The following is a 12,855-nucleotide window of genomic DNA, read 5'->3' on the forward strand; positions in this document are numbered from 1 at the left end:
TGAGTAAGTATAAAACTTTTGGGGTCCATGGGAAGTGATAAAAAATCCTCTATTTTCTTCCCCATTTGAGCAGATGAAATGAAAAGTCTCCATAGTGAGAAGGCTTATCAGTCTCTGTTGGCACAGAACATGGTAAACTATACTGCCTTGTATGTTAGCTGACAGCATGGAGCTCTTTATTGCAGGCCTCATCTCAAGATTCCTGCAAAGGGTACAATCTGTTCAGAACTGAAAAAGTGCCCTCTCTATGAAAGTGCTTGGCAGAGCATGAACCTTTTTGTCCTCAACCCAGAAAAAAGTACAAAAAGAGCAAGTCTAGGAACAAATAAAGGAACAAGTCTTGGATTTCACCCAAAAACAGTGAAATAGGCTGACACATACCAACAAAACAAGAGCAGTGAGAGCTTCAGTTGATATATTAGCTAGGTTGCACTGTTTATTGATGTGCAAAAGCCAAACCACAAACTTCAAAGTAACAAACATAATGCATACAAACGCAGATATCCACCTACTGACGTAAACTACTGCTTGGGAGAAGTAGAGGAAAGGAATTCTATCACTTTTGAAGTCTTTTATCTTCTCACCTTTTCAAAGCTCTTAAGAACAACTTCATATACAAGTTCAGCATTAGGCTCAATGCCAAATTCAGGTTTCCCAGCCTCTCCAAAACCATATCTGAAATGGAGAACAGAAACTAGGACTTTGAAGGAATCAGTGTATTTTGGGTACCTTATTCAGCCATCTAAAGCATCACCCTAGTAAAGAGTTATCATTCATTTGCAAGCTACATACATCAGAGACAAATCAGATGTTGACTAGGAAACATGGCACCACTATTCCCTTTGCAGTTTTTAGAAACTGGATGAGTTACTGTTATTTCATCTTCACATCCAGAAGGAATGCACTACCTTTACTATGTGGGAGAGCTTATGCAATATGATTTAAAATGCTGTTATATTCTTTTAATTACAGTGGCATTTACCTTTTCTTTAACAAAGAATAGCTCTTCTTGTGGGATAAGACTTATGAGTGTTATCAAATGGGATGCAAGAGCAAAACAGAAGCATTGTTAGAGCTGGACTGGTATTTGGCAGAGATATTTTTTAAGTCATTTACAAGAAAGTGTAGCTTTCAAAGTGTCACTTCCAACTAGATCAATGAAAACATGGCTCATATTTCAGAAAGGGAAATATGTCCTTGTATTTCTTCAAGTTTTTTTAATGGGAATCACAGAGATTTCTATCTTTATTTCTTTGAACTGACACATTTTAACACAACAGACACTTCCCTACAATGATAAAAACAAACCTTCCTACAAAGCATATTTCCTATACTTACATAAAACTGCCTAATCCTGTTATTGGCACTCAACTCCAGATCCTCTTCACAATATATCTCATTATGTAGTTCTATAGTAATGTCACTGTAAGGTTAATAGTCTCCTTACTTAGAGGAGATTACCATATAAACTGGGAAAAATTTCTCAAGCTAGTCTAGTGGTATCTATGATTGCTGTTACTAAAACGACAAAGGGTAATAAGATACAAAAAATGTTTTCCTAAGAGACTCTGTAGGTCTCCAATAGTTTTAAGCTTAGAAGTGCTAATGGATCAACTCGTGATGGGAAAAATGTAGGCAAAAATGAGTCATCTCCTGGTTGCTGCCTTTAGATCCAGGAAGTACATACTTTCTTACAGAGGCCCAATATTAGAACGGGGGTGGCACATGTTCAAGTGGGTAGTAAATCAACTATGGGCCCCTTATCCCACCACCACTGTACTATATTTAGAGAAAGGAGGAAGAAAATGATGGATGCTAGATGCATAGAGTCAACAGCAGCCTATTCCAGGTCCTTCTACTAATGGCTGCATGGAAGAAAGGAAAAAGATGCCCTATTCTGTTAGTTCTGCCTATGAAAACAAGCAAACAACCAGAAAATTATTATTAGTAGTAGTTTATATTTATAAAGTATTATGAGACTTCCAAAGTGTTTTATGTATGCCGTCTCACTTGATCCTCACAATAGCCTTTATAGAGGTGAACCACAGGTCTTACTATCCTCACTTCACAGATGAGGAAATTGAAGCATAGAAAGCTTAAATGATTTGCCCATTCACACAGCCTGGAACTATCAGAGGTAGGATTCAAATCCAAGTTCAATACTCTTTTCCAGTACATATCCCAATGTTAATCTAATTAAATGAGCTCATATGATCTTATTGTACATGCTGGTCAGGCATGTTACTTACCGTGGTCCAAGATACAAAACACAATGTTCTTCTCTTTGCATTTTTTCTAGGGCCTTGTCAATTCCTATGGGAATGTCATGGTCTTCCCCTTCTCCGACAACAAATACTACATCTCTGCAATCAAACGTCCTGTTACCACAAGAGCCTTCCAGGTGGACTGAAAGAAAAGAGACAGGTCATTAAAGAACTACAAGAAAGTGACCAAAAAGCAGCACATTTTCTTCCTCAGTATGTTCTCTTTCTTTTTTTAAAAGATCGATGTTCCCTATTTTGTCCAGGCTGGAAGTGCAGGGCTGCCAACAAATCTGATCTCACTACTGATCAGCACAGGGCTTTGATTTGCCCTATTTCCAACACATGGATCTTATCATACAGATGGGAGATTTAGTGCAGTATCTGAGTGGGTTAGCCCACTGCAGCTCAGAACTACCAAGCTCAAGAGATCCACCAACCCCTAGCTTCCCTGGTTTAAAGGCATATGCCTACTCACTGGCTTCTCCTCTGGTTATTAAGATAAATATTTAAGACATCTTTGCAAATTTCAGTTTCTCCAATTCTAAAATTGTGACTGTTAACCACTGTTCTTCCTGTCTCAAATTCAGTGTTTTATGAATTGATAATTAAATTGGAAAAGTAAAAAAGCAAACTAAAAATGGGCTAAAAATCAACTCATTTTGTGACTGTGGACAACTCATTCAATCTCTGTGTCTTCACTGGGAAAAGATAGTTACTAATACTGTCTTACTGAAATAATAGCTATAAAAATGCCTGGAATAAAGAGCCCACCTCTGTGACTCTGGGTTCTGATTGGTTATGATTTCACCTAGTCCTAGCCCTTAAAACTACTTCTTGACCATCTCTAGACCATGTCATTAAGAACCTTTCCTTCCTGTTTTCAACTCTAGCTTTGAAAGCAATAATCAAATTAACATTACCATTCCTAGCAACAGGTTACTCTAATCACTATTTTGAATTCTTCCTCCATCCAAAACATTCCCCTTTATGTGTTGTCTTTCTCCTATTATAATGTAAGCTTCTTGAAGACTGGGACTCTCTTGCTTGTTGGTATTTCTCCAGTATTTATCAAAACGTCTGGAATATAGTAAGTACCTAGCAATTTTTTAAAATTCATTTAGCTGGGTATAAATATTTTTTTTCTTAAACAGTATCTGTCTTAGAAAAAAAAATCTGCTTCCAAATTACAATACCCTGATTAACTCTTCCCTATAGGGCATCTAAGACTAGATCTATATAAGGTCAATATTTGGTATTTTCGACCTTGAAAAACCACCTAGTTCTATGCTATTGTCCTCTGAGCTAAATTCTAATTTTTCATTATTGTAAAAAAACTCAAATACTACTCTAATTCTAACATACCTCACTCATGATAACATGTTCTACTCAGCTCTAAACTTCTTTGATTTCATGATCTAGCCATCTAATTCCCAAGAAAGATGAGGAAACAGATTTAAATCCAGTGTTTGAGGTTAATTGAGTAACCTTCATTCTAGCCCTGGGGATTTGAAGAAAAGCTGTCAGAAACACAACAATGTACCCAGTACAGTAACAAAAAAAAAAGAAAGAAAGAAAGAAAAGAAAAAGAAATGTGTGCTTAGAAACACTGAAATGTCTCTGCTAAACACCCACAATTTTTTCATCCCTGGTATAGGAGTGGAGTGAACCTGATTTCATAGGTTAATGGCCCAACCATTTCTTATAGGATTAATCCAAAAATGGAATTAAACTGGACCTCTTAGGGCTCCTCTGATCAAAACACTTAACTAAGATGGTTTAGCTGGAGTGAAACAATAACTGGGCTGGCTTTCAAGAGGGTGAGGAAACTGGTGTGCTTGTGTGTGTGTGTGTGTGTGTGTGTGTATGTACGTGTGAATGATTGGCACATAAGCAAACATCATGTACCATACTCAACACTTTAAAAAATGGACAATGCCATTTACTTGTCACCTTCAAAATGGTCTAAATTTAGTAAATTTAAAAAAACCAAAGTAATTCAAAAGTAAAACCTAAATAATTCAAAAATTCATATGGAAAAGGCTGAAATTAGATAACATACTTTAGAAAAATACAGTTTGATCAGAATCCATGTGCTGGGTTTGGAGTCTGGAAAAGCAGGATTCAAATCCCATCTCTGACACTTATTAGCTGTGTGAACCTGGGCAAGTCACAGCCTCCTTGTGCCTTTATGCTTCATGCCTTATATGCTCTGGGACTTGTTTGCTAAGTCATAAGATTGTAGGTGAAGGGAGTTCCCTCTGCTAACAGAATGACAAATTCCTCCTAGAGTTTATTTATTTTTTTAAGGCCTACTATTTTTTATTTCATTTATTTGTTTTAAGGCTTCAACAATCACTTCCTCAAGTCTTAAATTTTCTCCCCCTCCCTCTCCCCTCTCTCCTCAAGATGGCTTGCAATCTTATGTGAGTTCTACACATACATTCTTATTAAAAACATTTTCACCTTAGTCATGTTGCATAGAATAATTAAAATGAATGGGAGAAACCATGAGAAAAACCAAACCAAAACAAAATATAACAGAGGGGAAAATATTCTGCTTCATTCTGTGATTCCATAGTTCTTTCTCTGGATGTGGATGGCATTTGGGGAATGTTTTAGGTCCTTGCATTGCTGTGAAGGGCTAAGTCTATCAGAAATGATTCTCGCATACTATAGCTGTTACTGTGTACAATGATCTCCTGGCTCTGCTCATTTCACTCAGCATCAGTTTATATAAGTCTTTCTAGACTTTTCTGAAGTCCTCTTGTTCATCATTTCTTATAGCACAATAGTATTCCATTACATTCATATACCACAGTTTGTTCAACCATTCCCCAATAGATGGGCATTCCCTCGATTTCCAGTTCTTGGCCACCACAAAAAGAGCTACTGTAAGTATTTTTATATATGTGAGAACTTTTCCCATTTTTATGCTCTCTTTGGGATACAGTTCTAGAAGTGATATTGCTGGGTCAAAGAGTATGCACATAAATATTCTTTCCCAGTTTTCTGCTTACCTCCTAACCTTGGTTGCATTGGCTTTGTTGTTTGTGCAAAAACTTTTTAATTTCATGTAATCAAAATTATCCATTTTGCATTTCATAATGTTCTCTATCTCTTGTTGGGTCATAAATTTCTCCATTCTCCATAAATCTGACAAATACATTAATCCTTGCTCCCCTAATTTGGTTATAGTATCAGCCTTTATACCTAGATAATGTACCCATTTGGATCTAAAAACATGGTTAGATGCCACAGAGTAGGTGGCAATACCTTGACGGTATGTGTTGTAAAGGTCAATAGGACCTCTTCTATCCTTATCAAGGGGAGTGCTACCCTTCTCTCCTTTTACACAAAAGTTTATTTTATTTTTTAAAAAATTATTTCTAAACTTAAAACACCAACAAAAAAGCATTTTCATACACACAGAACACAAAAAATGGATTTTTGATGAAATAATTTCTTTTGTATTACTATTTCTAACATGTAGCTTCTCTTGACCTCCTCCCTTCCAATTAAAAACAGAATAAAAGAAAAAGATGCTTTTAAACAAATAAGTATAGCTGTCCATACAACACTAGGTATTTGAGCAAATCCAAAAGTGTGTGTCTCTGCACCTTGTGCCCATTCTGGAGTTGAGTGGGCCTTTATGGTCATCACTTAAGAGTTCTTAAGTCATTCAAAGCTGTTTTTTCTTTACATTGTTGCTGTCCTTGTATGAATTGTTTTCCTGGTTTTGCTTCCTTGACTCTGTTAATTCATACAACCCAAGATTCTCTGAAATCAGTCCTTTTTTTGTCATTACTTATGGTGCAATAATATTCCATTACATTAATATACCACAATTTGTTTAACTACTCCCCAGTTGTCTAAGGAACAATATAAGGCTACCCTCTTAGATTCTGGGTCTTTACAAATCCCTGTTTCAGGATCAGGAATTTTGTTTCAGTGACTATTTGTCTCCTCGTTTTATCTTCCCTTTTAACCCCCCTTTCTTCTATGCCCATTTGTTTCTCTTTTGATTTTGATGTATTCCTACACCAGATTTTGCGTGTATCTCTGTGTTTAACCCTTCTTTGACCACTTCATTTAACAGTTAAGGTTAATCCCAAGTCCACTTCCCCCAGCCTTTCCTCCATGTGCGTACTCCTTATCCTGCTTCTTATGTGAGAAAACAGCAAATTCCAACCCCTTTTCTTCCTCTTTACTCCAGCGTACTTCTCTTCTCCTCCTACCCTCTTTTTCTTTTTCTTCTTCAGTCCCTTGAATAAAACCAACCTACTCTTAAGACCTCTGTTTTTCTTATTTAGCTCCCCCAACAGTCTTTGAAGATGTTAAGATTCTGAAGGGATACTGTTTCTTCTCCCCCATTAGAATGTTGTCATTATATCATCATTTAGCTCCTTCCAATTGCTCAAATAAATTTATGTTTTTAGGTTTTTTTTGGCTTTGCATTTCAAAATTCTTACTCAACTCTAGTCTTTTCATTAAGAATGCTTAAAAGTCCTCTATCCTATTTAAAAGTGTATTTTTTAATCCTATAAGACTATACTTAGCTTTGCAGTGGAAGTCATTTCTTGGTGGTAAGATTGTCTTGTCTGCCTTTTTCTCCTTTAATTTCTAGTAGTAGCTGTAGGTCGTGTAGTCATCCTTAGTAAAGTTCCTTGGTACTGAACTGCTTCTTTCTGGATATTTGCAATAATTTTTCTTTGATCTGGGAGCTATTGATTTTGGGCTACAACATATCTGGCATCCCTTTCAAGAGATAATCAGTAGATTCTTTCTATCTTTATTTTGTCCTCTGGTTTTAATAGACCTGGGCAGTTTTTATTTGTGATAAAAATATCCTGCCCAGATCTTTTTAAAAATGATTTTCAGAGAGTTCAGTTATTCTTAAATTATCCCTCAACCTGTTTTCCAGGTCAGTTCATTTTGATATTAAATATCTCACATTTTCTTTTATTTTTTCAATCTTGATTGTGGTTTAATGTTTTTTTCTGTCTCCTATAGTCAGTGATTTCTGTTTGGTTTATTCTAGTTTTTACAGAGTTCATTTCTTAGGTTTACCACTGTCTCTTCTAAGTTAACTATTCTCCTTCCAAGTCTTTATCTCTTCCTTCATTTCTTCTTTCATGTAGTCCTGGTGGAAAATTTATTTTTTTTTCCTTTGAGTTTCTGCTTACATGTGTTTTAGAGTTATTCAGTCTTTCTTTTGGGTGATCCCTAGAGTTGTAATAATTTTGATAATGGTCAACGTTTTCTTTAACTTCCTCATCTCTCCTGAACTGGGGTTTTGTGTCAGGGTCAGGCTCCAAACCCTGCTGGGCTTTTGGGTGCAGTGGTCAGCCTTGTTTAGTTGTACCCTGGTTTCTGGTACTTTCCTCTGCCTCTTAGAGTTAGCCTTCCATGAATTTTGAGGGTGGGAACACTATCTTCAGGGCTCTTGTTCTGGAATCTCAGGACAGACTGCTAGGGACCTCAGAATCCCTGGGATCAGGAGTGTCTTGGTTTGAGGCCTGTAGCACCATGCTAGCTGGCACTGCACTGGCTGCTGGTCACTGAATGCAGCTTCTCCTCCTAAGGCTTCCAAGGTTCCTATCCTGAGACTTTTTCAGGGGGAACCATAATTCTTGTTACCTCTGGACCCTGAATTTTATATGCTCTGCCTTTTTGCCAGTATTGTTGATGCAAAAAACCAAACCCCCTAATGCTGTACTCTAAAGTGATTCACTCCTTCAACTACTCTATTCAAAGTTTTTTTTCTACAAAAAATCTCTTTGATACTGTCCGTCATCTTCTTGACACTCACTACTTTCTAGGTTTTCATGGGGCTACTCCTTCCTGGTTCACCTCCTACCAATAGGACCACTCCTTCTCAGTCTTCTTTGATGGATCTTCATACAGGTCATGCCCATTAACCTTGGGTGAAATCCCATAGGATCTGTCCTAGGCTCTCTTCTCTTCTCCCTTTATACTTTTTCACTTGGTGATCTCATTAACTCCAGTGGATTCAATTATTATCTTTGTACTGATGATACTCAAATCTACTTATCCAGCCTCTCCACAGACCTCCAGTCTTCCATCTCCAACATCTAAAGCCGGATTTTCCATAGACATCTTAACCTCAACATGTCCAAAATGGAACTCATTATCTTTTGCCCCAAACTTTCCTCTCTTTCTAACTTCCCTATTACTGTTGAGGGCATCCCCATTTTCTCAGTTACCAAGGCTTGCAGCTAGGTGTCATCCTTGACCCCTCACTCTCTCTCACTCCTCATATTCAATCTGTTGCCAAGATCTGCTGATTTTTATCTTTATAACATCTCCCAAATATGATCTCTTCTCTCCCCTGACACCATCACTACCCTCATTAGGCCCTTATCACTTCACACCTGTACTGTTGCAAATTGGTTTATCTCCCTGTCACAAGTCTTTCCCCATTCTATTTTATCCTCCCCTTGGCTGCCAAAAGAGATTTTTCCTAAAGCACATGTCTGCCCATGCCATCTTGCCCCTCAATAAACTCCAGTGGCTCCCTATCACCTTTAGGGTCAAATATCAGACCCTCTCTTTGGCCTCCAAAGCCGTTGATGGTTTTGCCCTGCAGCCACCCCCGCTACCTCTCCACCACACTCTGTGATACAGGGACACCAATCTGCTTGCTGTTCTTCAAACAAGACCCTCTGTCTCACAGCCCCAACACTTCCGTCTGTCTACAATGCCTGCAATGCTCCCTCTCATCTCTATCTCCTGGTTTCCATTTCTCAAGTTTATTAAGGTGGGGGTCTCAGTGCAAACTCTCAGTGCAAATTCCACTTTCTACAAGAAGTTCTTCTTGAACCTCCTTAATTCTAATGCCTTCCCTTTATTGATTATTTCCAATTTATTCTGTTTGTATCTTGTTTCTACACAGTTGTTTGCAAGCTGTCTCTTGCATTAAAACAAACCCCTTGAGCGTGGGAACTTTCTTTTCCCTTTCTTTGTGTCCTTAGCACTTAGCAGGTCTAACACACAGCAGGTCCTTAATAAATGCTTATTGGTGGATGATTAGCAAAATTCTCTGAAATAAACAAAATTAAGCTACTTTTAAGTCAGACACTAATGAAGTCATTGCTACCAGCAGAACTTAGAAAAATTAAAAAAAAATCCCTTTGTGATTAATTTCTCTCAATTAATTATCAGAACTTAATCTAGTGTTCATAGCTTCTTAAAATAAAAAAGTAAAAAACTGATAAAAGCTTATATAAATAGACATCAAAAAGAAAGATCTGGCATTTCTGACATGGACCTGAATTACTCTTTTAAGGTTATAATATTTAAATTGAAATGTCTATATAGGACAATGAATTTAAAAATATCTATACTAGGCATATAGCCCAACGAAGTCAAAGACATTAACAGAAGTCTAATATATAGTCAATTCTGCTATAATATTTGTCTGGAAAATGTGTAATTTTCTAACAGTGGTCACCTTTGTGAATCTAGTCCTGCAGAAACTTAGGCCAGATGGAATAACACTGCAAGGCCATAGACACAGTCACTATTTACTGTAGTTTTCTTAGTCATTTAACAGGTATAAAACTGCTACCATTTTTATAAAGTTCCTATCTTTTTAAAATGATGAAGTATTTGAGTGTTGTGTTCCTAGCCTCATTTTTTTCCATCAGCACTGAGGTTTTTATTGCATATCATGGTATGGTGATTTTTAGGAATGCATAATGCTGTGTCATAGCAGACTAACAAAAATACTCAATGCAGCCCTCTTAATGCTAGTTAGCTAGCAGTCAGTCACCAAACATTTATGTGCAAGGAATAAAAGAAACCATAAAAGAGAAAAGCACTGGTACCCATTGAATAGCTGAGCAAATCGTGGTATAACAATATTGTTATTGTTTAGTCATGTCTCACTCTTCAAGAACCCTTGGACCATAGCAAGTCTGGGGACCTCCTATCCTCCACTATCTCCTGAAGACTGTCCAAGCTCATGTTCAATGCTTCCATGACAATATCTATCCATGTCACTCTTGATATAATGTAGTATTATTGTGAAGTAGGAAATACTGAATCTTTTTTTATTTATTTTTAGTTTTCAACATTTATTTCCAAAAAATTATGAGTTCCAAATTTTCTCCCCATCTCTCTCCTCCCCCCACCCCAAAACACCATGCATTCTCATTACCCCTTCCCCCAATCTGTTCTCCCTTCTATTACACCCCTTTCTTCACTTATCCTCATCTCTCTTTTCTTGTAGGTAAAGATAGATTTTTATACCCCATTACCTGTATTTCTTATTTCCCAGTTGTATGCAAAAACAATTCTCAACCTTCATTCCTGAAATTTTGAATTCCAACTTCTCTCCCTTCCTCCCTCCCCAAACATCCCCATTGAGAAGGCAAGCAATTCAATATAGGCTATATATGTGTAGTTTTGCAAAAGACTTCCATAATAGTCATGTTGTATAAGACTAGCTATATTTCCCTCCACCCTATCCTGCCCCCATTTATTCTATTCTCTCTTTTGACCTTGTACTTCCCCTAAAGTGTTTGCTTCTAATTACTCCCTCCTTCCATTTGCCCTCCCTTCCATCATCCTCCCCTACCCCACTTATCCCCTTATCCCCTACTTTCCTGTAGTGTAAGATAGATTTTCACACCAAATTGAGTGTGCATGTTATTCCCTCCTTAAGCCAAATATGAGAGTAAGCTTCACCTTTTTCCCCTCTCACCTCCCCCCTTTTCCCCTCCATTGAAAAAGCTTTTTCTTGCCTCTTTCATGAGAGATAACTTGCCCCATTCCATTTCTCCCTTTCTCCTTCCAATATATTCCTCTCTTACCCCTTGATTTTATTTTTTTAGATATCATCCCTTCTTATTCAATTCACCCTGTGCTCTCTGTCAAAGTGTGTGTGTGTGTGTGTGTGTGTGTGTGTGTGTATAATCCCTCCAATTCCCCAATACTGAGAAAAGTTTCAAGAGTTAAAAATATTATCTTTCCACGTAGGAATGTAAGCAGTTCAACTTTAATAAGTCCCTTATGATTTCTCTTTCCTGTTTACCTTTGATGCTTCTCTTGATTCTTGTGTTTGAAAGTCAAATTTTCTATTCAGCTCTGGTCTTTTCATCAAGAATGCTTGAAAGTCCTCTATTTCATTGAGTAACCATTTTTTCACCTGAAGTATGATACTCAGTTTTGCTGGGCAAGTGATTCTTGGTTTTAATCCTAGTTCCTTTGACTTCTGGAACATCATATTCTAAGCCATTGGATCCCTTAATGTGGAAGCTGCTAGATCTTGTGTTATCCTGATTGTATTTCCACAATATTCCAATTGTTTCTTTCCAGCTGCTTGAAATACTTCCTCCTTGACCTGGGAACTCTGGAATTTGGCTACAATATTCCTAGGAGTTTCTCTTTTGGGATCTCTTTCAGGAAGTGATTGGTAGATTCTTTCAATATTTATTTTATCCTCTGGTTCTAGAATATCAGGGCAGTTTTCCTTAATAATTTCATGAAAGATGATATCTAGGCTCTTTTTTTGATCATGGCTTTCAGGTAGTCCCATAATTTTTAAATTGTCTCTCCTGGATATATTTTCCAATAAGATATTTCAAATTATCTTCTATTTTTCCATTCTTTTGGTTTTGTTCTATAATTTCTTGGTTTCTCATAAAGTCATTAGCTTCCATCTGCTCCATTCTAATTTTTAAATAACTATTTTCTTCAGTGAGCTTTTGAACCTCCTTTTCCATTTGGCTAATTCTTTAAAGCATTTTTCTCCTCTCTGGCTTTTTGGACCTCTTTTGCCAACTGAGTTAGCTTATTTTTAAAGGTGTTATTTTCTTCAGCATTTTTTTGAGCCTCCTTTAGCAAGCTGTTGACTTGCTTTTTATGACTTGCATCACTCTCATTTCTCTTCCCAATTTTTCCTCCACCTCTCTTACTTGATTTTCAAAATCCTTTTTGAGCTCTTCATGGCCTAACACCACTGCATATTTATTTTGGAGGTTTTGGATGCAGAAGCCTTGACTTTTAAGTCTTCCTCTGATGGTTTGCATTGTTCTTCCTCATCCGAAAGGATGGAAGAAAATACCTGTTCACCAAGAAAGTGGCCTTCTATAGTCTAATTTTTTTCCTTTTTTGGACATTTCCCCAGCCTATTACTTGACTTTTGAGTCCTTTTTCAAGAGCAGGGTATACTCTGGGGACCTGCAAGTTCTCAGTTCCTCCAAGGTGGCACAATCAAGGCAGAGGAGTTTACTCCACTCCTGGCCTGCACTCTTGTCTGTGAGCAGCCTCAAGCACTCTGTTCTGCCCAGGATGTGTGAGTACAATTCCCTCTCCACAACCACCTAAAGCTCCACCATGCCAGCACTCTTCTTCAACCCAGGAGAGCTACTCAGGGCTCAAATCCAAATCATCTGCTCCAGTTCCCTAGGGTCTTTAGGCTGAAGGCTCCAAAAATGGACACTGCTGCTGCAGTTGCTGATGCCTGTGGGGCCAGACGCTGTTCCCTTCCCAAACAGGTGAAAGAGCTTTCTCACTGACCTTTGAAGCTGTCTTTGGCCTTTGTGGATTGAGCAATCTGGGAACCGCA

At 37.6% G+C, this 12,855-nt stretch overlaps 1 protein-coding gene and 1 non-coding gene across 14 annotated transcripts in view; both read right to left on the reverse strand.

Moving 5' to 3' along the window:
- Positions 1 to 12,855, reverse strand: part of FKBP5 (FKBP prolyl isomerase 5) — a 162,996-nt gene that overhangs the window by 20,620 nt on the left and 129,521 nt on the right. For all 13 annotated transcript variants that reach the window (XM_072641864.1, XM_072641868.1, XM_072641869.1 and 10 more), the window contains 2 exons: positions 2,250 to 2,406; positions 585 to 675 (listed from right to left, as the gene is read on the reverse strand). In XM_072641864.1, the coding sequence (XP_072497965.1) occupies positions 585 to 675; positions 2,250 to 2,406 (248 nt within the window). The remainder of the gene's footprint in view (positions 1 to 584; positions 676 to 2,249; positions 2,407 to 12,855) is intronic.
- Positions 5,498 to 5,623, reverse strand: LOC140530678 (U6atac minor spliceosomal RNA). The gene has a single exon (XR_011976106.1). It is a non-coding gene; the product is annotated as a U6atac minor spliceosomal RNA (small nuclear RNA).

The sequence above is a fragment of the Notamacropus eugenii genome, chromosome 2, assembly GCF_028372415.1.
Source record: "Notamacropus eugenii isolate mMacEug1 chromosome 2, mMacEug1.pri_v2, whole genome shotgun sequence".
NCBI classification, from domain to species: domain Eukaryota; kingdom Metazoa; phylum Chordata; class Mammalia; order Diprotodontia; family Macropodidae; genus Notamacropus; species Notamacropus eugenii.